This window comes from Anarrhichthys ocellatus, unplaced genomic scaffold (assembly GCF_004355925.1).
Source record: "Anarrhichthys ocellatus isolate YVR2014 unplaced genomic scaffold, GSC_Weel_1.0 scaffold3, whole genome shotgun sequence".
NCBI classification, from domain to species: Eukaryota; Metazoa; Chordata; class Actinopteri; order Perciformes; family Anarhichadidae; genus Anarrhichthys; species Anarrhichthys ocellatus.
In genome coordinates this window covers 17982659-18004520 of record NW_022280033.1, presented here as the reverse complement: position 1 = coordinate 18004520, position 21862 = coordinate 17982659, and the positions used below count along the sequence as shown (strand labels likewise).

Genomic DNA, 21862 nt, shown 5'->3' with positions numbered 1-21862 from the left:
ATCGCTAAAGCAGGAAACCCAACCCTTCTGAATCAGATCTACACAGAGCTCTACATCACAGAGGAAGGGACTGCAGAGCTCAATGATGAACATGAGGTCAGACAGATTGAAACAGCATCCAGGAAACTACACAGACCAGAAACAACCATCAGACAAGAAGACATCTTTAAAGCCTTACCTGGAAGAGAGGAACCAATCAGAACAGTGATGACAAAGGGAGTGGCTGGCATTGGAAAAACAGTCTTAACACAGAAGTTAAGATAAGTGACGTTGAAATAAAAAGAATGATTCTAGATAATAAAACACATAAACATCATGTCAAAGCAGAAATGTCCAAATCCATCACAACACTGAATAAAATGAAGGATTTGTTAAATCCAGCTTCATTCTTCACGTTGTATTGTTCACTTTTACTTCATTCATAACTGACTGTCTCTTCCCAGTTGGACTTCCAACTGGGAAGAGACCCCGGGGAAGACCCAGAACACGCTGGAGAGATTACATCTCCCAGCTGGCCTGGGAACGCCTCGGGATCCCCCAGAATGAGCTGGAACATGTTGCCGGTGAGAGGGAGGTCTGGGTCGGCCTGCTTGACCTGCTGCCACCGCGACCCGACCCCGGATAAGCGGTGGAAAATGGATGGAGGATGGATAACTGACTGTGTGCTAGTTTTGGGAAACTCATAGAAACAAATCAAAAGAAGTTTGAACCAAACTACTGAACAAGAACCAACTCAGCTGTTTATTTATTGCAAGGCTGCAACATTTAGCAAGTTGGTGGATTTTCAAACAGCACAGATCAGGTATATAGAGTGAGAAACTAATGAGGACTTGAAGGAGTCCAAATGATTTAGGAGGAATTTGCAGGTTTAAGGACTGATATCAAAAATCACTTGTGTTAAAGAGGTGAACTTGTGGAGCAGCTGTAGTGAGGAAATCAATCAGGAGGTGAGACCCTAAAGCTCAGCCATAAAGCGTTCTGTGGTTTGATCACCTGACTGACTTTTATGCAGCTCGGCTCTTCTAACCTTTAGCCACAGAGCCTCGTAAGCAGTTTTTCTAAGTGTCGTTTACTTTTACTCGATTCCAGATTCATATAGATGCATTTAAGTTTGTTAAACTCAATAAGCTAGTATTGATTTCTTACCTATTACTGAGCTCAGTCATTTGGAATCTGTCATGATTTTACTTTTATTTAATTTTCATTTTCATTCATGTATTAATGTGTGATCATATATGCTTTTATAATCACGAATGGTTAAGATGAGTAAATGAGATAATCTTGGTTTAACATACTTTGCTCTGATTTTGTCGGAGTCAGCTTAGGAAACAGGTGCAGATGCTGTAACCATGGTAACTGTTTAGGAGACATCCTGACTGATGTTCCACCAGGAAGACCAGACAGGAACCTTAGAAATACGTGTTAACTTAAAGAAGTCTGTCATGAACATAAGACTACGTAAACAGCTTCATCCAATGATGTACTAATGTTTAGTTGTGACCATATATGGACCAGGAGGTTAAGATGCTCCAAGTACAAAGGTAGAAACAGGAGAAAGTCTCAGGACTTGGCTTTTTTAGGCTTCTTTTCAGGCTTCTGGTTTGGAGTCTTTTTGACAAGGCTTATTGTTGATCTTCACTTTTGAGGTTTTTGACATTTTATCTTTTCTTATGTTTACTGTTTACATTAAATTTTTTTGTAACCTTTCATCTTTTCATTGTATAAACTAAATAAAACTGGTTTGTATTTCATTCAGTATTGACAATCAAAGTCCAGTGTTGCTGGTCTCTGAGGGTGTCTGCGTAGTCTCCATAAGGTAAGAGAGCTCTTCTCCTGGGAGAGGCTGACAGCAGTGAATGATTGACATGAATATGAATAACAGATCTGCTACTAGCTGAGCTTAAATGGTGTTGTTCAATCTTATGTGATTTACTAACTTGGTTGGCTCAGATTGTTTTGATGCTCTGCTGGTTTATCATACTTGGTGTTCATGTGATTACAGGACTTAGACATTAGCAGTTGTGTTTTTGGTGAAGCAATAGGGGTCAGACTGGTATCCAAATTGAGGGTGATAAAGTCAGGGTCCTGAAGGTTCCCAACCACACAGGGTTCCTCCTCCAGTGGTGGCCCTATAAACAGGTCCATCCTGGAGTACTTCTAGTCCTCCACCACCTGTTGCACACACAATCTGTTGATATCTGCATGGCTGTCGGAGAGGCCGACTTCTTAGCCTGAAATAAGTGATACAACGGCAGCTAGTGTTTTAAGCTATGTTGACTTCGCCCCCCTAAGCAGGCTAAGACGGTCTTGCGTGTAGATTGCGGGGTTACAGAACAAACCTTTTCCCGACATCATTTACTCTGATTTTTTTATCACGTTTTTACAAACTAAACTATGACTTTTTGACATACTACATGATTGACAGGTTGCTGCCTCTACCTGAGCCTGACACGGTGTCTCTGTCAATCCTCCGCATGTCAAATATGGTAACTTCTGTTCATCGAATGCAAAAAATAGGGCGGCGGACAAAACCCAAGATGGAGACGGTGAAATTGTCGAACTCGAGGCTTCATAACGGCAGTCCACAAACCAATGGGTGACGTCACGATGACTACATCCACTTCTTACAATCTGTCTATGTAACGAAACGTTAAATAAATAATAAATATCTCTGAATATAAGTGTTGAAGACAGTGTGCAGGAGTTGTTGCTTTTTTAAATATATTGTCAACCATAGGTATTCTCCTTCGCACCAGTTGACTTACTGGTGTGCAAAGGTTTGCTCTTTTTGTGAAATATTATACTGCAACTTTTTTTCACACACAATATGTTTTTTACAACTTTTTCCCGACAAAATATACTTGACGTTTTAGACATACTTAAGTATGTCTGCTACTATTTATAACATACTAAGGCCGTTTTATGGTATACTATCTTGTTTTTAATGACTAATATGTCAAACTACATTATTATTTTATATGCATACTATTTCACAACATAGTATATTATTTTTATGGCAAACTATACTGACTTATTATATGACTTTTTTCATGACGTACTAAACTTTGAGATTTTTTATGACTTTTTAGAAATACTCCTTTTTACGGCATATTATATTACGACATTTTTATGATAAATAAATATATAATGTTTTCATGGCATAGTATACAATCACCTTTTTTTACATTATTATGGTATACTATACTACAATATTTCTTCATATCACTTTAAAGATGAGCTATATTATGCTTTCTTGATGACACTCTATAGTGAAACAATAATAAAAGTATCAAGACGATATATTGCTTCACTGGTGTTTCCTTACTCTGAGTTCTGCATCCTCTGCTCTTAGATCTCGTCTCGGAGGCGGCTGAGCTGCTTCTGATGAGCCTCCCTGTGGATCTCCAGCTGCTCTTCTAGCATTTTCTGGAGGACAGTGAAGTACAGAAAACACATTACACACAATCAAATACAAAAATCCTGTTGTTTTGACAGTTTCCAGCTGTGTAGAGACGGGTGCTTTTTATGTCCACCTCTCCTCACGCTGATGTCCTGGTCTCCATCCGGCTGCTAAAACGGAAGACTGATCATGGGTGGAGGTTTGAGAGCCTGTAGCTCCCTCAAACTTTTAACAAAAACTCTAGTTACTATGTAATGATTAAATGTTTCAGGCAAAGTTCATCAGAAAATACATTCCTGAGAAGCTAATAAGACATCCAAATGTGAATAAAAGATGAAAATGAACTGATGTTCGAACAAAATGTTATGATGAGTTACCATGTTTAATAATGTCAAAATATATGTGCTTTGACAGGTTGGTTTTGACCTTCTGTTGACCTCTCTACCATAGACAGATTATTAGCTGGCTTTCTATTTTGGTCAATTTCCATTTCCCCACATTGTTTGTAAACCATTCACAAATTGAGTTATTTGAGTCATGCATTTGTTCTCATCTTACCATCATACATTACCGTAAATTGTCCGTGTGAAATTTCTGTGACTCATCTGAGAAACATTTATAAAACTAAACATAACGACCCTCCATTATAACTTTACCCAAGTTAGTGAGAGCAAGACCAAATGCAATGCATGTTGGGAAGTGTGCTAACAACTTTGGTTTGATGAGTTCAGTGTTCAAAGTTCTGAAATGGCTCCAAAGCAAAAATAATATTTCTCACTTTGTACTGAATCAAAAGTAGATGTTTTATATTATGAATGATGTTCACTGTTGGTGAAGTCTGAGGACTGGCTTGGTTTGTTGCTACAACTGAAGTTTTTACTTTAAATGCTGGTAATTGATATTTCTAAGTTTGAACAAGTTGTGATCTTTATCTATGTTGAAGAATAAGAGTTGGTCATCTAGAAGTTTAAAGGTACTTTTAGCATTCCTCATTTAAACTAATAATGATAGAAAGCTGCTGGCAAACTGCAAAACAAATAATACAAATTAGAAAAGTGTCTGATGAGAAAATGTTAAAAATCCCACAAATCCACTGAGATCTCAAATATGAAGGAATATGTTTGGTGCTGATTGTTGTGGACTCAAATGATCGGATCTGATGACGGCAGAGATTGATGGACTTTATTTAGCTTTGAGAAGAGCAGGAGTTGGTGGTGACTGTGGAGGATGAGGAGGAGGAAGAAGAAGCATCTCTGATGCTCAGATCTTGCAGAAGGAATTCATCCGTTGGGTGTTGATCAGCTCCTGGTGGATCTGGAAGTCTGTGGAGTCCACCAGAGCCTGGAGAAAACCACATAGAAAATGTCTGATATGAATATATCATACAGCACAAATCCTCCATTAAAATATTTACATTCAGAAGAGAATCAGAGCTTCAAACAGTTCACACCTCAGATATTATTCTAAGATGTCCTATCACAAAGATATAAAACATCCCGGACTTCTACAGACTTGATCATTTCTAACAAGCATTAAAACACCTGATGAACTGAAAATACATGGAAAGACACTGAGACACCACAGATACAGTAGATGTGCATCACACTGATGACGGTACCTTAAATGCAAAGCATTGTGGGAGGAAGAAGAGCTCTTTCTATGAAGTTCAGCGTCAGCAACCCGTTTTCCGAATGATGGAGGTTCATGTTGATGACTGTGTGCTCTTCCTTCATGCAACATGAAACCTGCGAGAAGAAGAAGATGGAGAACATTTAAACATAAAGGCAGCTTTAATCCATCAGCCCAGCAGACTGTTATTACACACTGATCTGTTTGTTCTCTAGAAGCTTCTATTTACCAGACTGAGTGTGTCCCTCTGCTCCTCCACTCAGGTCTTCTCATGGCAGTAGGCCAGTTCCTCCTTGGTGATATATGATCGTCTTCTCAAGTCCATTCAGGATTTAAAAAACTTTATTCTCTGTAAAAGTTAAGCCAGCAACCTGCAGGTGGAGGCGTCAACTGCAGGTTGCTTGCAGAGGCTGTAGGTCGATGTTCAGTTTGCAGCTTTCTACCAAAATGGACAGGTGAAGGAGGCTGCAGATTCTGGCGTCAGGCTGCAGCTAACTAACAGTTAACAGTAGACTGTGTCCCAAAATATTCAATATATTCTGCCATGTGTTGTTAACTTTGTAATTCTCTTTTTCATTCATTCATTGTGAACAATCTGGGACATCAACTTTTTTTTAATCCAGAATATGAAAGTCAAATATCTGACCTGGCCGTCCCTGCAGCATGGACACTGTCTGCAGGCTGCAGGCTTCCTGTCTTTCTCTGCCCGGCGTCCATTGACTCTCCTTTCTCTGCAGTAGTCGTGGTCTCGCAGGTGGATCGGCTACAAAACACTCACATGTTAGAATGAGGCTTCACAAGTACAGGAAATGCAACAAACACCACTGAAGAATGAGAAATTTATGTCACAATGTTCTGCAGTCAAATTAAAAATGTCCCCTGAAAGATGACACAACCATGTTGCCTGTTAGTCCTGTCAACACATGGAGTTCTGTTGGTCCCTAAAATGTCCCCATAAAAGGGTCACAATAACCTGCCAGGGGGCCCTGGAGAAAAAAAGGTGCTACTGGTCCTCTGTTAATCTCTGATCCTCACACACTCATTTAGGAATATGCAACACATCAGTGAAATAAAAAGTGACACAGGGGTCGTCTTCAGGACAAAGTCAGGAATTAAAGCAGAACGCACGGCCCTTATATAGTCAGTGGGTGTTATGTTTTAATGCTGCATATTCCTACAAAATAATCAATTCAATGAACACAAACACTAAGTTGTGTATGGAAATATAACATCACATATCTGCTGGGAATTAAAGGCCTCTCTATTGAAGTACAGTTGTACTTATGGCAACACTTAAACTCACAGTATCACTGTGTATCCCAGCTGGGAGCTGCTGATATACATTTGTGATATAAATTATATGTAATATATATATATATTAAGATGACATTATCAGTAAGGCAGCCGTTATAATGATTAGCTTGGTCTCTTTTAGTGATTAGATGAAGTGATCCGGTTCAGTCCAGTTCTGACAGTAAGCTAATGACTTTATATATTGTTTATAACAATGAGCTAATCCTGATTTCTGCTTCAATATTAATATTAATGTGTGCACCATGTGACCCCGGGGTGGGGACAGTGTTCATGACAGAGTCTGTTAACAAAGTGTCAGAAAACTAAGAGGCCCTGAATACATTCACATCACTGGGTCTCAATGTAATCTGTGCTTCTACTGATGTTCTATTTGTTCCCTGTTCACTGTTTGTATGGAGCCTAATATTATTTACTTTAATTATGAGTTCATTAAATACTCGTAGACATCACACAGCAGCAGAGTCCATAACTGCGTCTCCAGTTCTTCATATGCACGAGGCATGCAGACTGAAATCTTTATTATTCTAATTCAAGCATCCTTCCAGTTACATCTAGGAGCTTTTAGAAGTCCCATAGCACTCTATAGTCATGCAGGAGTGAAATATTCATTTATATGTATGAATCATATTCCCAACAAGTGTCCCACATTAACTTGAAGTCTTTGCACTTTACTCTTATAATGCTAACAATAGATTTAAAGTGTTATGTCGTCCATGTGATGGTGGGTTACCATTGAGCAAAACACCTGAGTGTGCCCTCCACTAAGACCTATAATATTGTGGACTTTGATGTCTTTTAGAGAAGCCCTGTTTTATGATTTATACTATTTTAGTTTCTATTGGCCTCCTGGTGCATATTTCTAAATAAAGTTGTGTGTAATCAAAGTGACCTGGAGCCCGATTAGTCCAGGAGTCCTGGTTGGTTTCTGGGTTTGAGGAACACTAATGAAGCTATAGCGGTCTGTGTGCTCTGTGCTTGATTGCGACTTCACTTAGGCAGCAGGTTCATAATCATGCAGAGAGGACGGGAAGAGGGGGTCATGAGTCGGGGACCAGCAGTAAACTTCTGCTCCCAACAGGTTCATGTGACTGCATGAGCTTTATACAGATGTTATGACAGAGAACATCTGTGAATTGGATATCTTAGAGAAATAGAGCAAAGAGGAAATTCTGCTGAAATCTTTCATTTCATTAATGACATTTCAATCAGTCAACAAAGGTCACCTTCCCTTGTTTCCTTCATTATGATCCCTATTTAGAGAAGCATCGCTCCTTCATGACGTCGTAGCAGACCTCCACCACCTGAGGGCGCAGCAGAACAAGACGTGTCAGGGAGAGAAGAGCAGAAGCAAGATCCTAAGAGAAGAGGATTGAGAGCAGATGCATACCTACCTTGATGAAGGATCTCAGTGGAAGAACCCTTTAATGACCTCCTAACATTCATATCTGCAGACCTGATGGCTCGTTGTAAAACTAGAGACTCGTGATTATTTTTAATGATCTACTTAATTCCCTTTCTAAAGAGCCAAAGAACTCTTTCTCAGCAGACATGTTGAGTGCTCACAGTGTTTGATCTTAGTAGGAAAAGCACAGGTGTTACTGACAACATTAACATGGCTGTGTTGTGTTCAAGTGTCCCAGAGAGCCGTCATTCATTGTCTTCCGTGTAAAAGGCCCATCAAGTCACTGACCGTTATGGTCAGAGCACCTGACGTGGTCTAAAGAGTGAGATAGTCCACACAGGGTGTGCAGGTGTGAGGGGGGGTCAACGGGTTAAATAAACACAGAGCTGGCCAAATGGTTTTGATCCTAACTTCCTTTGAAGATAGAAGTTTATTTTGAAAAGCCACATCCGAGGAGTACCTAGAGCGTCAGAGTTTGAAGCTTGGGGCCGCTGACCAAGCGTTGGTATTTGACGAGTTGGGAGTGAGAACGTGTTGTCTAGTCACAGGTGGGATCCCACTACTGAGCACCACGGAGGCTTTGACCTCTCAGACCTGGGCCGGCGCTCCCCGTCATAGAGGACCTGGTTCTCCTGGGCTCCCCCAGGAGAACCAGGTCCATACCGGACTTAGTGCGGACCAAGGGCCTAATTTACAGTTTACAGTTACTCTTTTTCAGAGGGCAGTGTCAGACCACTCCAATTTTTAAAGTCCAATAACTCTTCACGCAACACATTCATGGAAGTTTTTAAAAATATCTTTAGGAAATAATTGATTGTGTCTGTAACTCAGCAGGAACAACTGCACTCGTCATGACAAAAACTGATCATCTTGTAACTGAATAATCACAATTGTGGCCAAACAGGTGCACGCAGTTCAGTAATCAGGCATAACATTTGTGTGATATGAGCAATAGTATTGTTTATGATAATATATGTTTGGTATGTCTAATATCCTTGCTTATATTTGTAATAGACTGAAATTATAATGATTTAGGGATGGGTTATAGTCTTTTATTATGACTGCATTATTTAAGCTGCTCCGTGCTCTAGATTATAACCAACCCAGCACTCATCAGCTTTAATATGAGCGGTAATAGGCCGACAACCCATAAAGGTTTTTAAATAAATGTATTGACAAGCCTCTGAAGTCTAGTTTTAAAATGAATACATATCATTTTTATGTGGGGGCAGAATTTGAACTAAAGCCATGCAATAGGAGAAAAATGACATCGGTTGAGTCTTTACAGTCATCACTTCTATTTTTTTCCCACACAGGTGAACAGTGTGACGTAGTCCGAACGAGGCTGAACCAGTGGCACGGGGTCATGATGTCCTCTGCTCATGAACGTAAGAGCATTAGCCCGTCTTAAAAAGACCAGTCTCCACTCGAGCCGTCTCCAGCCATTACTCAGGGACGGGCAGCGTAGAAACAATTTCATTTCACACCCTGCCTCACTTCCACCCACAAGAAATTACACCAACCATCCGGAGAAAGAAGTTTTTCTTCCCTCCTAAACATCAGAAAACCATCAGAACAAGACATAGAATTAGATTTTTATTTGGAGAACACCTACTTTGGATTTGACTCTACCATCTCGGACAGTATAAATACAGAAATATATACAACAGTTGAAAAACAATATGGATTGAAAAATACATCTTTTATGCTGTTGGTTTACGGGAGGTGTAAGCCTGCATCTACAGCGGATAAAACATGCTCTGTGATTAAAACATAGGAACTATATATTCATCTTCTGAACACGGCCTCACCACTTTACCGTAATTACAAGGTGCCGTGATTCAGGAGCAACAGCAGCATAAGTAGTAGTAGAAGTAGTATGAATAGTATTCGCTAGGTAATCTCAAGGCTTTTCTGTATACACTTAGGTTTGCTTAACAGCCATTGCCTCTAACAGAGTTCATATATGGTAGCAGTGTATGTTACAGGATGTCTTGTCTCCTCTTCTTCTTTTTTTTTGTAGGGGGGTTTCTAGTGTAAATGTTTGTGTTCATGTTGCTGATCACCGGTCCAGCCAGCATATAGACGGGTAGCGCTCACTCAGCGTCTTGCGCAGCTGAGCGCTCTGTGTCTTATCCCTGGTTTCCACCACACACTCCACCTGTTAAAACACACACACCAACACACACAATTAGCCCTCTGACATCACATACACGCACTAGTATATATCGGCAGGGAGCGGTTACTTATGCAACACCTTTCACCTTTTGACACGGCTGGTGAATTAACAGCACGGGGCCAATTTGTCAATGTGGAGCGCAGACGATACGACGATGAACCAGGAGACAATGAGACGGCTTCTTTCGGAGGCAATTTAACAGTTTCATTGGGTTTTGTTTGTTTAAAGCAAGATGGAACGAGGCAATTCTCGTTATCAAGAGAAAAAAAAATTGGTTGGAGGTCGTCCAAAATAAGAGATAAAGTGACACTATGTAACTTTTGCTGAACAGCTGCCAAAGCTAAAATGCTAACGCTAAAGCCTTACGGTAGCACGTGCTGAGTCACGAAGTCTACAAACTGTATCCGGAGTTTGCTAACACGAGCTAACATTAGCCAACATGAGACGCTGGTCACACCAGACCAAGTAAAACCTCTGACAACACTGAATATAGCGCAGGGTGTGTTTTAGTGTTTATGAATTAAACTTTTCATTTGTAACAGGGAGAATATTTCCTCTATCAATTGTTAAAGAGTCCCACTTTAAAACCTTATACCAGGCTAAATTATTTACAATGAATACAATAATATGGCCCCCTTTCAAAAGGTTTTAAGAGCTGTAACTAATGTCTTTATTATGGTACATACGTAATTAGTTGATAGTGTTTATATTTTGTATTAATGGAGTTATAAATATTGATAATCCATTAATAAATACTCGCTTTGAAATAGGCCATCTAGTCTGCAGTTATAAATATTATATAGGGCTTTGAACCATAACTTATGCAGTTGTAAATAAGTTGCTGATAAATGGATTGTGGTCTGGAGCCCTAACTGGTCCAACCAGTCAGAGATTTATTAACAACCTGGCAACCCAAAATTAGTTTTTTTTGATGGATTATAACTGATCTATGAAGCATTAATACATTATTTTTTAATTATTGATAAATCCATTAGGTACAACTTTATGAAGGGTGCCTTATTAGAAAGTGGTACCAGTATTTCTTGCAGTGTAAGCGTAGGTTCTTCCCGGATCTGCAGAGAACAGCATATATCTCTCTTTATTTCACTTGATTTGTATTCTTGGCCCTCTGAGTCACTACATTTTGTCCTGCTAACTCAAAGCCATAAGGTCCACGGCAGTGACGGAGAAGCAGATGAGCTGGTTGAAGAGGAGGACAAAAAGACGAGAGATGAGTCGCCTACCTTCGCCTTGAAGAGGTCTGACTTCTCACTTTGTCTCCGATGGCAGACGTCCAACAACCTGGGAGGAAAAAGACAGAGACGGCGAAGAATTCAAAGTGACACAGAGGGTACAATAACGGTCAAGCAGGTCGGACCTCGGCATGAGACAACGGAGCGAAAGATCTTTAAATAGACGGGTGTTGGCTCTGTACCTGACGTCTTCTCTGGACAGGAAGTCCAGCAGCTTAGCCATGTCTCCTGGCCATTCTCCCAGCTGCACAGAGAACTTGCTGACCCGGTCGTCCAGCACCAGGGCTCGGTCCACACACTGCCTCATCAGCTCCAGTTCCATGTTAGCGCTGCTCACCACTACAGCGACCCTACAGCGCACACACACACACATACATGCACAGGGGAAGTCTTGTTTCATCTGCAGCCAACAGATTAGCTCTGCTGACATCGCCGTAATGCCAAAATGTCAGTTTCTCAGGCATGGAGGAAAATGCCTCGGCCCTCACACATAGGATTATATTAAAAATGATACAAAGGGTTTTTACTTCTTTGGGAAAAAAAGAAAAAAAACTAGGCCTCCTACACAAGAGAAAACCTTCCACAAACATGAAGTGCTTTAGTTAAAAGATGTTGAAAGCAGTGAACGAATGCCGCTGTCTGTTCCTGGGCTCAGTCAGGTTTGACAATATTAACAAGTCTGACCCACTTTTTGCCTTTCAGCTCTGGTAGTTGTCCTGCCAAGATGGCAGCCAGCCCCATGGCTCCCTCTGTGTCCACCGTGGAGCGTTCAAACTCCTGAAACCGCAGCATCGCCACCAGAGAGTCCTCTTCACTGTGAGGCAGAGGCAAGGAAAGGAAAAAAAAGGTACGGCAGCCTTTTCAATTTTCTATCACAACTGGTAAAACGCAGGTGAGGATTTCCACAGTGCATTATTTTTTTAAATGAGGTTTTTGATATGAGAAGATTCTGTCAAAAACAACACTCAATATCTGCATTAAAATACCTGAAATACAAATTCCGAATTTCAAAACAGGCATTGCGTCATAGCAGTGAACCATCATCTGAATTTGAACACATAGGGCATATTTTTCACACAAGCATGAAAGTGTACGAGTGCTGTGGAGATGCAGTACCTGACAGAGATGACTCTATCTACCAGTTTCTTTGCCAGCTCGAAGGTGTTGACACCCAGTGAACGCTCCATAAGATCTGAGGAGAGACAGAAGATCAACAGTGAAATATGAAGATGGTGATGAAGTTTATTCAACGTTCACACGACAGTTCTGTACGACGTCTGGAACCAGAACCAACTAGCACATGTTTGAACTGTGTTTACCTCCATAGAGTTTCTTATTGGGGTTGCTGTGGATGTCTTTGATTGGACCATCGGTTTTGAGAGATTGTAGCAGCAGAGGGAAACCTTCTGGTTCAATTCCCTGCAGGAGAAAGCCCATGTAGTGTCACCGTATTACCACCAGAGTCCTCTGTGAGGCTGTGCAACACAACGGTGCTTTGAGCTACATGCTAACGTATACATTCTAACAATCTTTATGTCCGTAGGTATGTTTACCGTGGTCGCCATTCTAGCGTAATGTGTTGGCATGCTAGTATTTGCAGAAAACAAATTACAGCGAGCTTTAAGTTTTGCAGGTGTTTTGTCATCACCCAATGGATTGGTAAAATAATACATTTTGACCTGATGGTGGCGCTACATTGAAAGTTAGAGGCCCACCAAAGTTATTACATTTAAACCTGATGGGGACATGAATGTCTCTAACAAATTTCATAACAATCCATCAACCAAAGTGGTGGATCAACAGAGCAACCATCTGTAATTACAATCCCCAGAGGCCTTTAGTGTGATTAAAAGTTTTATGTTCCAATCCCATAATTCATTATGGTTACTCTTCCTCGTCCAGAAGTGGAATCCAGGACTTTCAAAGGAAGATATTTTCACTTGAATTCACCTGGGATGCATACTCAGACAGACTGCATTTAAAAAAAAAAAAATGCTCATGCAACATTAATAAAATGTAAAACATTTGTATGATTACTATAATGAAAACACGACCATCTACGGGAAGATTGGCAGCCTTAATCAGCCTCTAAATTGCATTTAATAATGTTCACTACTGGGATAAACTTCCTCAGACACAGGGGTATCTATTCATGACTGACAATAGAAGGACGGGGCTGTTCTGTTCCTCAAGTGTAAACAGAGCTGAAGCTGTCAGAGTTTCAGTAGTGAGCATATAGTGGAACAAGGGAGACACTTCAAATACATTTATCTTGTTAAGTAAAATTCAAGCAGTAGGAAAAAAAATCCCACTTGGATCCACACCAGGAAGATGTAAGAGGAGACTCATCTTTGCAACAAGAAGTAAAGGTTTATGGGAAATGTGACCTGATTTTGAGAAACAGCACTAACAACACCACTGGTGTGACGTAGAGGCAGCTCGTCTTGTACATTGCAGGCATTGTAGTTCAGAAGACGGTGATGTACAGGTGTTTATAAACTCTAAAGTCTAACTTCTGAGTGTCTACTTACTATGACAAGAATTTGCGAGTTGAGGTGCTTGATGGCTGCAGCTGTAGCGGCCAGTAGACCGTACTGTCCGGCAGCGGGAACGACCACTGCATCCAGTTTGGACACTTGCTCATAGATCTCTATGCCCACGGTGCCCAGACCTGCCAGGTAGGCTGCGTTTTCATCTCTGGGCAGTAGAAAACAGAGATAGAAAGAAAAAGGAATGTGATTTGAATTCGTCGCAGACTTCCATTACAGTATGCAAAAGTAACCATAGTGTTACCAGAGTAAACAACCCCCTAAAAGTTCAGTGTGTGCTGTAGCTGTATTTGCATGAAATAGCTCTCGCGAGGACATACCATTTACTACTTAAAGGTACACTGTGATGTATTTAGGGGGACCTATTGGAAGAAATGGAATATAATATTAACAAGAATGTTTTCTTTAGTGTATAATCACCTGAAAATAAGACTCATTTTTGTTTTAGTTACACTAGAATGTTTATATCTACATATGGAGCCGGCCCTCTTCATGGACGCGGCCGCCATGTTTTTTCTACAGTAGCCAAGAACGGACAAACCAAACATCTTCACTTCTCCCATTGGAGGTACTAGACTCAGGACCGGCCCCTAGTCTCCTAAAAGGACGTGGGCAGTGGCGAAACCCAGATGACACAGATACAGGAAATGGCTATGCTAGTAGTGGCTAATGTAGCCTCTGGCCCTTATCCCTTCTTTTTAACTCCACGCCCCCAGAGTCCTTTTTACCAGACTTAACCCAGCTCCCTCTGGAGCCACAAAATGCTCACAACAAGTTTCTCATATGCAGTAGTACTCTTTCTGTGGCCTGTAAACAGGCTTTGATGTAAAAAAGTAGTGGTGGTGCTTTTCCTGCTCTGACAAGTCAAAATGTCTGCCTGTTAAATCAGAACTGCAAACTACAAGTAAACCTCAACAACGTTGCAGGCTGACATATTGTCACCTCCGTGGGAAACGTAAAAGTGAGCGTGGTGGGGACTGACTCTTCCAGGTAGAGGTATCCGTTCTCTGTGGCCAGATGGCGGGCGTGGTTCTGCGAGTCGTGGCTGGTGCCGCCGTAGGAGATGACCATAGCGCCGTAGTCTCTGTAGATCCTGAGGCGAGGCGAGGAGCAGCATGACGGCATGATGACAAACACCGGGATCTTCAGCTCCACGGCGTGGTGGGCCACGGCCATGGAGAAGTTACAGTCACTGGCCACGATCACGCCCTTCCTCTGCTGCGCCTGGACGGGACGAAAACACAGGCTTGACATATATTCATAAATCACAGATATGTACAGACAGAAAACATCAATAGATTTGGTGGAGGTCAATGAAGAATCCTCTACACGGGACTCTTTCTTGGCGTGTTGTTGTTTTTTACACTTTTGGACGTGTTTTAAAATAATTACAATAATTGGTGGATCTATGACATACTTGTAGGTACATTTTGTCACCCTGAGCCAGAGCCAGTCCCAGTTCCCAGTCTTTATGCTGAGCTAAGCTAACCTTATATTTAGCAAACCGATACGACATTTCCAAAAATGGCAAACTATACCTTTAAATAGATATTACATTACCACACAATTACCGTTTTTTTTTAGGTGGATTTCTGGCCTTTGCAAGCATACATGTGATATAACCTCTCTCTTAAGCCAGTGTTTCTCAAAATGTAGACCACGATCCCCATAATCCCTGATGCTTCCTGTCACAAAGAAGATCTCTGCACGGCTTTACTGACGAGGATAAAGTCATTTTTCCATCTGTGTGCTCAATCCGTCACCACTTGTCCTCGCCAGAAACTGACTAGCTTAAACTTAAGAATTCATAAGGAACCGAGAAGCAAAGTTTCATATGATCGAAATTCATTTTAGTTCTCTCACTTGTGTCACTTGCTCACAGACACACAGCATACACACACTCAAAGGGACACGTTCCCAAGCCACTGTCCGTTAAAGCTGCACTCGGACTATTTTTGTCACTGCGGGTCAGCAATGGGCAGTTCACACATGAGTCTGCATGATCTACATGCAGACTCATATTATCTGTGATCTACACAGATAGTAGATCGCACTAGCTGGTGACGTGGAGGACAGGAAGGGATCATTCTCTCTCTCTCTCTCTCTCTCTCTCTCTCTCTCTCTCTCTCTCTCTCTCTCTCTCTCTCTCTCTCTCTCTCTCTCTCTCTCTCTCTCTCTCTCTCTCTCTCTCTCTCTCTCTCTCTCTCTCTCTCACCTGTGTGAGGGAGCTGAGCAGGTACAGGACTCCTCTCTCCTTCACAGAGCCTGTGTAGTGCAGGTGCTCCTTCTTCAGGTAGATGTCCATCCCGTACTGTTTGGACAGTCTGGAGTACTGTGCACACACACGAAAGGATAAGCAGCATTTTGAGGGCAGCTCAGTATTTATGATATTACTTATGTGTAAACTGAACTGTACAGTAGGTCAAAAAAATATTTCGTTAATCTGAAATTCCCCATTAGATGTCTGTATTTTATCTTATGCATCTATTTATTTAATTGTTGAGTGGTGAACCATCGATAGTCCAATTTGTCCATTCCTTATAGCCCTTAGATTGTTTCTATGAAATGGGTTTCTGAGAAACCAGGTAAGGTCACGGCATGCTATCGTACCGTGCAAGGCGTCTTCTGGATCCCCGTCTGGATCCTGAAGGCCGCAGCGCTGATGTCCTCGAAGCAGAGATACTCGACAAGAGGCCTGGGGACGATCCGGAACTCGCTGACGCGTCTGGTTTTGGGGGGCTCCATGAGCATGATCTCGGAACCCCCCACCACCTTGGTGCCAAGGACCCTCACATCCCCGTTGAGTAGCTCCTCCTCACCAAAGTCCTTCAGTCGCTCTGGTTCAATGAGGGGGGGTTTGCGGCACACGGTGCCGTTGCTGACATGGCCACATTTGGAAGGGCCGCCGGGCTGACTGGGGCCCAGACGCAACTCATCTCTGGGAGAGAAGACAACAGACAGACGTTATGAAAACTGACCTGTACTTTTGCAAACGTTTCAGACTTGTCTTTGTGTTGCTTTGTGCCCGAGAAGCTGAGATTGTAGATCCATTTTGCACAACTTATGTTGTCAGAAATCAAAACCAGATGACAAACAATTCACAAATTTGAATTTAAGAGGTTGGTGTTCAGCAGCTTGTGCTCAGGTCAGGGAGTTGGAACTTCCCCAAAAGACCTGAACTATGGAAGACATTTTACATCAACTTATGCTTTCAACTGTATTTTCATGTCGGAAACCAATTGGCTTCTGAAATGTAGGAAAAAAAATTATAATTTAGACTACTATGGCATATTTTGTTTGGCAGCTATGGGCTATGTCAAGTATTTTGCTTTGCATAAAACAAATACATAGACTTGGTTAGAAAGAAAGAACCTACCTTTCCAATCAAAGTGTTCTTATACAGAGAACGTATTCACTGTACAGTATATTTTCATTCAAAACTAAATTACAATTGCTTGGATATGAATCAGAGAAGAAAGTAGCAATGTCTCTGTGTGGCCGCCAGCCTAAAATATCAGTGAAATGCTTTCTTGAGAATACAATTTTTGACGATAGCATCTAGTGTCATCGGTCTGCAGTGTTAGAGCTGTTAACTTGCCTACCCACACACCTCGATTCACCTAATTCACATTCGACACTGAAACCATGATTCAGTTATCACTGTTAGAGCTACCAGTCCTGTTAACATTTGGGTTGGGAGTGACATTTTCTGACCTGATTAAATTGAAAACGAACAGACTCTACATGAATAGACAGACACACACACACACACACACACACACACACACACACACACACACACATACCCCCGATCCCTCAGTCTAAGATGAATGGATTCACCTTTCATGTCACCCCAGCTTCCACCCACTGTGACAGATTACATCTAGAGTAGTCCGTCTATGATTCATTGGGTCATTCAGCTCTTCTTTTTCAGAGATGCACAAACGATTAAAGTGTCAATTTAGGGCAAAAGGCAGGGCAGTTTGATTTATAACAGCTCAGTTAAATGGCCATTGAATACAATCAAATATCACAAGTCATTTAAAAAGCTTCATTTCTTCTACTGACTCTACGTGAATTTCTCGAATGACATTACAAAAAACTGGATTAATCCTCAGACTCGATTGTGGAAGTTTCTCTGACTAGGCCCTTTACACCGCATGAACAGAATGATAGGATTACACCCTTCGGAGATTACCCCGTCACTTAGCCACTAAAGCAGATCACAAATGGTTAAGTTTGAATAAGGTTGTGCAGTGGAGCCGTGCCAGTCATTTTCAGATCCACGGTATATGCAAAAAGGGCAGTTTGCTGCATCATGGTAGTCCAGATACAGCTGAATAACTGAAGAAGAGTCAAATTATAAAGAATCCAGTGATGAAAGTGCTTTAGCTTTTAGTGTGTTCAAATACCAGGAGGCCACCAGGTGGAGCAGTTCTCCCAACAAACATTTGAATTGGCCTCACTCTGCAGAAAACATCCTAGTCTATTTATACCCCAATGATCGGCCATGAACAATATGGTAACCTTTCACCTCATCTCTGGGGTCCATTACTGCCCTCTGCCCCACTTGTCAGTCCCTTTCAGTCCATTATATAGAAAAGTCCGAGGCCGCACCTGTGATTAGGGTGCTTTGGTTCAAAAGCAGAGTTCAAAAAACAACATCAAAGGGACGAAAGAGCAACATGGCAGCCAGTATCAAGCTTTAAAAAGCCTCCTCCAAAGAGATGAAGAGCTGAGATGGTCAAAGAAATAGCCTCTTTTAATTCAAATTGGTACCCAAGGAGACATTTCAGTCCACCAGGCTTTCTCTCAGCTTCTTCATGTCCCTTTAATGACTAAATGCTCGAACAGACTGCTGTATCGCTTCCTTTTGCTACTGGAACAATGTTCACTTGAGAGGAGAAAATGTCTCCCAGCACTATATGACCCTGATTGTTAGTGTCAGTTCTGCAGCTTTCTGTCTGACTCTTGCATTCTTTGTCTGGTTTGTTTTAGCCTGCTGACGTATCACAAGCAGCACTAGAAGATTTGGATCCTCACACCAAAGTATTCGAAAGACGTACTTTGTTTTTCTTTAGTATGTCAGTCATGATTGAAGACATGTCCGTCCAAAATCCTTCTGACAATCCTTACAATCATGGTGTTCCTTTTTGGCTAAGACAATCCCCCCTACAACTCCTATATGTGACATTATTTATATATTGCACAATTGCACTAAAAGGGTTCGTGAACAGCCTTCCTCTTTGATTCTATGCCACTCTTTGCCTTCCCTCTGTCTTTCTCTAAATCTATGAGAATTACCTGGGGAGGAAGAGGAGAACAAGGTAGAGGACCAAGCGAAGGAGGAAGTCTACAAGGGCTTGGAAGGTTGGGAGTTGCTCTCCTCTAAAAGGAGCAGGAGCTGAGGAGGAGGAAAGAGAAGACGAGGAAATGGAAGACGAGGATGCCATTTCTGCTGGGGATCTGGATGGAGCAGGAGAAGGTTTGCGGGGAACCATCTGAAGAGAAAGATTATCCGAGGGGAGTTCGTAAAACCTTGATTTGGCAATCGCAGCAGCCAAACACGGATTTGGAAGACAAGTGAGCGGTTGTGTTGATTTCCTCTCATCATTAAGGTGAGGAGGAGGTGGCAGAGGAAGAGATTGGAGATCTGAAGATGTGTCTGTCAGGGTTGGCTGCAAACTAAGTGGGTGAGGAGGAGGAATGGAAGTAACTGAAGAAAGAGGCACCAAGGCTGTCTCCGAACTCCAGGCAGAGGGTAGATCTGTCACTATGGGACTGAGTTGGTTAGGGGAAGGGTCTGGAGGATCCAGGGGGCTACCTGTTGTAATTTCCCACCTCTGCCAGAAGGGGTCCTTCTCCTCGCTGGCTTTAAGTGCAGGCCTGGGTGAGTACAAACGCTCAAGTCGCTCGCTCAAGTAGCTCGAGTAGAACATTTGGGCCGCAAAGTTCATCCTGGTCGAAGCACTGTCCTCCTACAGTCCAACAAGTCTCTGTATCCGAATCCCTCTCCTCCTCCGGCTGCTGTGTGTCCCTGGCATAAGAGAACACTGGCTAGAGCTGCTCCCACGGTGTAACGTCCCCTGCCCCAGGTTCCTCCTTCTTTCCTTGCCCTAGGGCTATTTCAGAAGGGATTACCCAGGGACACATGGTGGCTCTACAGTGGCTCTACAGTGGCCTGGCTCCTCCCAGGGCTCTATTCCTGGTCCCAGACCGGGATTACTGCCCAATTCTATGACGTAGTGCTAATCAGACAGTCTAAGGAGATAGATGCAGACTTAAGGTTTATCTAGGGAGCAGTGATCTGGAAGCTCAACCACACAGAGGAGACATTGGAATAAGAGAATAAGGATCAAATAATTGTACCTGCAATATTTGTGAAAAGGAACCATAAGTAACTCCCATCTCTATGCATATTATCTAGAATCCAGATGCATTGCACCTCATCTTAAAATACTCTCAATGGAATGAGTAATCAGATGCATCTGTAAGAAACTAAAGCATGATGTTGCTGCAGAAGATCAAGGATTTCCTGGATAAGCAGTACATGTGCAGTAACTTTGGAGAGATTCAGGCTACCAGGCAGCCACATAACAGAGACTTTAGGGAAACTAGAAGAGATAAAGTGGCTGCTGCCAACACTCAGCAGGCAGTCCAGATCCTACTCAGCTCTGATCGGATGTCCAACGTGTACCTCAAATCTGAACTGAACAGCAACAGTGATGCCAGCGTTCACTGGACAGGTTCTTTCCAGATAATGAGTGTGCCCCAAATAAATCAAATCACTACAGGAATGTGTATAATCAGAGATAATCCCTTCAGCAGACATGGCTCAAACTGTATTTGCAGGTAAATCTGAGCGTAGTGAATGGAGTGTTAGATGGGTGGAGCTTACAACCTCAGCATGGTACAGAAAGTGTTGAGTAAAGTGTCAGGCACAGCAAAGGAAATTAAGTTTTACAAGTTTTACTAGTGAGAGTTAAAAAATCTCCAGTAGTGATGGTGTTGTATCATCTGATAACATTCCACACACATCTGCCCCAGAAGGTCTTACACGTCATACAACCTATAGTTTACCAGTGATACTGATGCGTTTTTTTAAAATTCAATACCCATCTTGTGGACGGAAACTGTGTCTATCCCATTAGCTAATCGCCACCGCTCTGCATTGTGATCATATGCCGGTCACCGCTGACAATGCTGTCCCACAACTGACAGTGGCGGGACGGCATTTTCTCCAAAGTGTAACACCAATCCTACGCGCCCCCCCAAAAAAAGAGTGAAATCAGCCATTTGTCAAGTAATGGACCGTTGATACAGTTTACAGTTTTGCCCACAGAAGTTATAAATGTTCAGACCATGGAAGGAAACGTAACATCAACTTTGAATATCTGAAAGATTTGTCTTCATAATTTGGAACCTATGGTACTATAATAGAAGGCAGAAAAGATGAGTCCCAGTCTTCTCGTCATATAATGTTATTATATTGAGTCTGACCACTTAACACACCTTGAAATAGTCCTTTCAGTCAGGCTGTTGATAGTTTCTGTAAGTACAGCAAATTCACAATAGGATTAAGACGCAGTCAAGGGAAACCAAAGGTCAACGAATGACCCGTGCTAAAAGCAAAGGGTGGAGCTCTGTTTCTTTTGATGGAGTCACAGACTTCACACACACACAACACATCTCAGCCAAATTAGATTTAGCTCCTTAAAAAGTGTCAGGAAGACGGTGTATGCCAGAGGCCACACAGGCTCACTTCTTGGCAACAATAAGGTGAAGATACCGGTTAGTCTTGATAGACTGACGGTCTCCTTCATCCCTTCATGCTTGTGAGGACATTTGGTCATCAAAGCGACTGGCAGTCATTACATTGACCGAAACGAATGGACAGACGAGGACCAGACAGGAATAGACGAAGACAAGGTGACCCCGCCTCCAGCAGTCTGTCACACCACAGATCAGCAGGACGACGGCCCACTGGATGCCATGATCCTCTGGCTCTGTGTTGGTGTCAACGAACACCTGACTGAAGGGTTACAAGATGAACTTTGACATACATTTACATTTGATATCATGCTGGTTTAGAATACTCTCTCATTTCTACTATACGCTTTCATATGACTTCGACAC

The 21862-nt window shown here is 42.1% G+C and overlaps 1 protein-coding gene across 2 annotated transcripts; it reads right to left on the bottom strand.

Annotated features, from left to right (window-relative positions):
• Positions 1–9329: 9329 nt before the first annotated feature.
• Positions 9330–19827, bottom strand: LOC116379553 (serine racemase). Of its 2 annotated transcripts, none has more exons than XM_031841509.1 (11): positions 19031–19827; positions 16337–16664; positions 15942–16058; positions 14709–14950; positions 13709–13874; positions 12497–12596; positions 12294–12369; positions 11866–11991; positions 11360–11527; positions 11169–11226; positions 9330–9906 (listed from the first exon to the last, which is right to left on the bottom strand). In XM_031841509.1, the coding sequence occupies exons 1-11, from the start codon at positions 19681–19683 to the stop codon at positions 9808–9810; spliced, it is 2133 nt and encodes a 710-aa protein (XP_031697369.1). In that variant the 5' UTR covers positions 19684–19827; the 3' UTR covers positions 9330–9807. The 2 variants fall into 2 exon arrangements, with proteins under 2 accessions (XP_031697369.1, XP_031697377.1); XM_031841517.1 differs by having other exon boundaries at positions 19568–19827.
• Between the last annotated feature and the right edge of the window lie 2035 nt (positions 19828–21862).

Coding starts and splice junctions, on each gene's coding strand:
- LOC116379553 (XM_031841509.1), bottom strand. CDS start 19,683: ATGAACTTTGCGGCCCAAATGTTCTACTCGAGCTACTTGAGCGAGCGA. Junction 16,665..19,030: donor GTTCTCCTCTTCCTCCCCAG/GTAATTCTCATA, acceptor CTTCTCTCCCAG/AGATGAGTTGCGTCTGGGCC. Junction 12,597..13,708: donor ACTCGCAAATTCTTGTCATA/GTAAGTAGACAC, acceptor TTTCTCCTGCAG/GGAATTGAACCAGAAGGTTT.